The sequence below is a fragment of the Gavialis gangeticus genome, unplaced genomic scaffold (assembly GCF_001723915.1).
Source record: "Gavialis gangeticus isolate Ggan-Ray unplaced genomic scaffold, GavGan_comp1, whole genome shotgun sequence".
In the NCBI taxonomy this organism is placed as follows: domain Eukaryota; kingdom Metazoa; phylum Chordata; order Crocodylia; family Gavialidae; genus Gavialis; species Gavialis gangeticus.
This window is the reverse complement of record NW_017729032.1, coordinates 214231864-214237932: the sequence shown is the minus strand read 5'-3', so window position 1 is coordinate 214237932 and position 6069 is coordinate 214231864. Positions and strand designations below refer to the sequence as shown.

Sequence of the window (6069 nt, the reverse complement as noted above, 5' to 3'; positions counted from 1 at the left end):
CTGGACACAGCTGCCTCCAGCTGGTAAGTCTGTTGTGCTGGCTGAAGTGGGGAGGGAAGGAGTGTTGGGGAGCAGATCAATGCTCCCACAGCAAGGGAGAGATTGGGGCTGGGGCTGGGACAAGATGCCCAGCTGGGGTGGGTGGGTGCGGGACTTGGGGAGGAGGGCTTCCGCCGATGCATGCCACATGCACCACCGGTCCGGAAGGGCATGGGGACGGGCATGTGCACCCAGATGTGTGCTGGGTGGGTTGGGCCAGGCTGTGCTACAGGAGGCTAGCGCCAGCTGCCTACCACCAGGCTGCGCTCCGCTTACCAGCTGGAGGCAACTATATCCAGCATGGTGAGGCCTGCTGCCTGTTTTGTCTATGGCTGAATCTCTGAATTGGCACCAAATCTTCAGATCCCAATCAGCCAAATCGAATCAGGACAGTGATTCGAATCACCAAATTGAATTGCTGTTCCTTTAAATCAGCCAAATCCAAAGCAAATACTTGCTGCTTCACACAGGTCTAATCCCTACTATAATTTTCCCAAGTACACACAGCTGTCTGTAGAAGAAGCATATTTGTAAGAGCTAGATTGCAACAGCCAGTGGCTTGCAGCATGCTTTTGGTTTCCCACTCCCAAAACTTCATTTTCCAGACTTAAGTATAGGAGGCTTCCTACCAACTCTCGAGGGCTGAGGGAGGGCAGGAGAAAAGCTTTAAACATGTCTGAGGCTTTGAGGGGAAGGAACCTTGGTCTGTCTGTCTTCCACGTACTACTTCAACTATTAAATTTAACAAAAACCTTACCCTTGAAAATCTTAATATATGCAGAATATTTTTGGAAACTGATTTTTAAATCAGTGGCAGGTCCTACAATGGCCCAGGATTTTTTTCAGAGAGATCCAAGATCTTGTATATATGGATTTATAGAGGAGCACCTGAGGATGAAGGTAGATAATGGAACTGCAGAGAAGCCTCCTGCCACGTGTGATATGCCCCTTTTAGCCAGCCCTCCCCTCCCCAACCCTTGCCCTTACACCCACATTTATACAGTGCCAATTATCACTCCTTTCAAGCGGTTATAACTGTTTTTCATAGAAATAACATTTTTTAAATAATAAAGATATCTCCCTTTAAATTATATACTACTTATTACCTTTAATATAGAAATGATATACATGACACACTGGTTTCTCTTCCAGACATGCAGAGCAGTTCTTTAAAACTGTTCCCAAGTTTTGAGCAAAAAGCAATGCTGTTAAAGCGTCAGGCTTTTGCTGTCTTCAGTGGAGAGATTGATCAGTATCACCTTTATCTTCCATTGATACAAGGTAAGATTATTTATTTATAAAAGGTACATTATTTAAATACGCCATGTTCTCCTTAGGGCACAGACAGAAGTTAGCTCCCCGCTGTAACTCAGAAAGTTTTGCAGGAAGTGTTCTGAATTACAGGGATCCCTCAGACCAAACAGAAGTTCACTTTTGGTTCCAGGAGGGAGGGGAATCTAGCTGGTGGCTGGGAGCCTGCAGCCAGTTTCCCTGAGTGACAACCTTTCTTCCCTGCCAGATCATGCTGTTTGAAGAATAGGAGGTGTTAAGTCACGAAATGGGATTCAGGACTAGTGTATAAAGGATTAACGTGACAGATTGTTCGACGAATGACAAAAAGGCTTTATTTACTACAACTATTCACTATTAAATGGGCCTAAAGCAAAGCAAACTCCAGTATATTTAGCTGTAAAAGTGTTAGTATCTCACCAATATAGGCAGAGGTGGTTTCAGTCTTGTCAGCTTCTCAAGACATGGATGTGTTCACCAGGAGATCAGCTGAGTGCACTAGCACTTCCTGTGAGAGAGCCCATATGGAAAATTTGTCTTCCAACATATAAACACAAGTTAATTGCAAAGAAATATTTATTATACTAATCAATCAAGGATAGACATTTCACACAGTTACATGCTAGGCACATAGAAGCCCGCGTAAAATCACTATAAATATAGTAAGATAAGCTGGAAGTGATGTCTCATTATTTCTTTTCAGAAGGTCCAGCCACAAACTTACATCCTCTTGCACTATACAGTTGTCATCAATATTTTGTATTTTAACTTTGAGTAGGCCCAGTTCTGCTTTAGTTTCCCAATCATCAGAGGGAGGAAAGAGAGCAGAGGGAGCTCATTCTAGGGGTTTCCCAGCTGGCATTGGAGGGTGGGGTGGGTGAAATGGAGCCCCCCTCCCTTCCCACCTGGGATGGGAGGGAGGTTCCAGTACACCTGCCTCCCTCTCCAGCAGGTGCTGAAGAAACCCCAGACCAAACTCCCTCCTGTTCCCATTCCCCAGTCCTATTCTGAAAGAAGTGACAGGCTGGGAGGTAGCACAGACATAAGTTACAGAAGATGCTATATTTTGAAACATTTTCATTTGAACTCTCACACAACAAGGGTTCAGATTTTCCCCAATTGGCCATTTTTGAAGCAGTCCACAGCTGTGCACTTGTGTTTGGTCATGGCTATAGACTACTTTCTGTGGCCAGGTAAGGTGAACATTGTCTCTTCTGTCTGTACCCCTATAGTTATTAGATACTAGTTTGTCTTTTGATGAAGATATGGGAAAAGCAAAAACTGAATGAATAAAACACAGTTTTGTTTTGTGTTTCTTACAAAAGGTGGGGGGAACAAACCTTTTGGTTTGAGAGAATTGTAGACATCATCATTAATGGAACAGAAATGGTAGTCAATTAAAACTGACTGATACAGTCTAAACAAGCTACATTTTTCTGCAGTTTTAGTTTACCAAAATAATTAGCTTTATGTACATGATCAGTATCATTTTTTGAAAATACATTTCAGAACGACTGACAGAAAACCTGCGTGTGGGACAGACTTCTGTAGTTGCTGCCCAGATGTTTCTCTTTTTCAGAGTTCTGTTGCTAAGAATTTCTCCACAGCATTTAACTTCTTTATGGCCAATTATGGTGACTGAATTGGTAAGTGACAATAGTTGAAATATTACCTTTATTTTCCACACTTTACTAGATTCCTTTCTTCTAAATGTACTTCTTTGCAACTGTAAGTCCTTGTCACAATTTGAAACCAACTTCATATTAGAAAATCTGTAAGGGATCTTGGTGTGATTAGGAAGTGCATTTGATGTTGCTGTTTATTAATAATCTTGTGTAAGAAACTAACTTTTGTTCTAGGCTGATGTGTCTTGTAAGACTTGAGGTTAAAATAAAACTTGCCTATTATTCCTGATTTCATAGGAAGCAGGGGTTTCCTGTAAACAAGCTGGATGTATATCTAAAAATATTCTAAAAATTCCAAAAAGAAGTACCTACTTTTTTTTTCTTTAAGATTCAGACATTTATACAGCTGGAAGATGACTTAACTGAGGAGGATGAACCACCAAAGTAAGAATTGATTCTTTGCAGTTAGTAAACATGGTCCAGATCTTTGTAAGCATGGTGTTTGTGGCTGCCCCAACTGAAATTTCAGAATTTTAAAAATTCACAGTGGCTTATAACTGCACTGGCATTGCATTTCTTAAAAGTCCTGCATTGACATAAATAGGTGTCTTAGGGTAGCTAATTCTGTATTTAAGTTTTGGAAATGAGTATTCACTGCTTACAGAAAAAAGAAGAGCCAAATTAGTACTTGACTAGTTCCCAGGTTTTTTTAAATAGATGTTTAGTTGTTGATTTTTATGTCTCTACTGACATTATTGTGTTCTGAGGGGAAAAAAAAAGAATACAAATTAACCTTTGACGTGTCTAATAGGGCTGTGCAAAGCTTCAGTCGCTGATTCGATTTGGTGGAGATTCAGCCTGATTCAGCAGACTAATCTTCGAATCCAAATCGAATCAGACCCTGTAATCTCTCCAGACAAAATCAGAAGCCTCCAAATTGATTCAGAGAGATTTGACAATTTGGACATAGACACAGCTATAAAAGCTTTTTCTATATACCTCGAGGTACAAGGCATGGCTCGTGAACACTGCAATGGTGGGGTGGATAGAGTGTCCCATGGGAGTGCGGGGGGTCCCCAGCATGCTCAGCGGTGAACCCAGAAGTGGACCAGAAGCACTTCCAGGTACGGCACGGAGCACATGGGGAGCACCACCGCACTCCTGTGGGACTCTCTGTCCGCCCCACCATCTCAGCGTTCACAAGCCACAGCTGGTACCTCGAGGTATGTAGAAAAAACATTTAAAGCTGTGTCTATAGCCGAATTGCTGATTCTCCAAATCAGCATCGAATCTTCAGATTCAGATTAGGCCAATTCGAAGCAGGGACAGTGATCTGAATCAACGAATCAAATCACTGTCCCCTGAATTGGGCCAAATCCAAATCAAATACGGCCCAATTTACACACCCCTAGTGTTTAACCCTCTGCTTGATATAAAATATTTAATGCTTTTTTATGTTGCTTTTCTTCACTGTAAATCAAGTAGGAGCAACAGCAAAGTAAGCAGACAGAAAGCTTCAGGTGATGGCAGTGGCCTTTTAATTGCTGACATCCAGCAGAATGAGCTGTTCTTGTATTTATCAGCTTGTAAGTTCTTGGACACAGCACTTTCTTTTCCACCTGACAAGATGCAGTTATTTCAAATGTGAGTCTTATAGTTGCTTATACTTAGTATCTGGTACTATAGATAATTTACTGTTTGTGTCCCTTCTTTTAAAATGCATAGATGTAATCTATATTTAATTTTGTTGTCCTTCATGATTTAGTACTGTCTGCAATCTTTTGTCATAAGCATGGGGCATATTCTGCTAGGTTCTTGAAAATTATGTAGATATCACACCATGAGAGTATTCGCTGATTTCAGCACAAAAAATTGTCATGGGGGAAGGATACGTGTGGGATGGGAATTCTCCATCATTTCAATATGTAAACACATCTGTGACCACAAAACGCAGCCTTGTATTAGAGTATGCAAAGACAGTTACAATGTTAAAATAATGGGATGAGAGTTGCACTCGATCTGAGCACGCAGCTGTTGTTGTGATCCAACAACAGGACTTCTGTGTATGACTTCTGACCTATACATTTGTTTCAGGTACAGATGGGCCTTTGTCCCAGAAGTGGACACAGAGGCTTGCAGTATGACTTCGCATCTAATAGAAAATCACCAGGAATGTAAACCACACATCATTAGAATCATGGACTTGTTAAAGATGAAATATGGGGTAAAGTATTGCATTATTACATGCATGCTCTCTGTTTACATTAAATATGGTAATTCTGAAGAGTTGTTTTCACTCATTTAAGAAAGCTAGATAGGCAGAGGCCATGTTAGAAAGCTCCTTAAATTTTTAAGACTGATCTTCTTAGATTATAATCCTATTACACTGTATGCAATTTGAGGATTTTGGACAATTAACTGATCCTTTCTGCATTTAACCAGGCAGCACAGTTTGGGGAGGAGGTGAGTAGCCGTCAGTGCTGAAAGAACAGGTTAGGGACTACTTAGAAAAGCTGGACATATACAAGTCCATGGGGCCAGATGGGATGCACGTGAGAGTGCTAAGGAAGGTGGCTGATGTGATTGTAAAGCCATTGGCCATCATCTTTGAAAACTCATGGCAATCAGGAGATTGGAAAAAGGCAAACGTGCCCATATTTAAGAAAGGGAAAAAGGAGGATCCAGGGAACTATAGGGTGGCCTTGCCTCAGTCCCTGGAAAAATAATAGTTTCATAGTTTCTAGGGTCGGAAGGGACCTGAGTAGATCATATAGTCCGACCCCCTGCCATGGCAGGAAATAGTACTGGGGTCAAACGACCCCAGCAAGGTGTTCATCTAACCTCCTCTTAAAAACCCCCAGGGTAGGAACCTGCACCACTTCTCTTGGAAGTTTGTTCCAGATCCTAGCCGCCCTGACCGTGAAGTAGCACCTCCTGATATCTAACCTAAACCTACCCTCTGCCAGCTTGTGACCGTTATTCCTGGTCATTCCTGGCAGAGCTCGGGGGAACAGTGACTCCCCCAATGCCTGTTGATCCCCCCTGACTAGTTTATAACAGGCCACAAGATCCCCCCTCAGCCTTCTCTTTTGGAGGCTGAACAGGTTCAGGTCCC

At 42.0% G+C, this 6069-nt stretch overlaps 1 protein-coding gene across 3 annotated transcripts in view; it reads left to right on the top strand.

Annotated features, from left to right (window-relative positions):
- DOPEY2 (dopey family member 2) overlaps window positions 1–6069 on the top strand; it is a 97158-nt gene that overhangs the window by 82743 nt on the left and 8346 nt on the right. For 2 of the 3 annotated variants that reach the window (XM_019525014.1, XM_019525013.1), the window contains exons 32-36: window positions 1192–1320; window positions 2839–2975; window positions 3343–3398; window positions 4437–4598; window positions 5049–5178. In XM_019525014.1, the coding sequence (XP_019380559.1) occupies window positions 1192–1320; window positions 2839–2975; window positions 3343–3398; window positions 4437–4598; window positions 5049–5178 (614 nt within the window). The remainder of the gene's footprint in view (window positions 1–1191; window positions 1321–2838; window positions 2976–3342; window positions 3399–4436; window positions 4599–5048; window positions 5179–6069) is intronic. The other variant, XM_019525015.1, reaches the window with a different exon arrangement.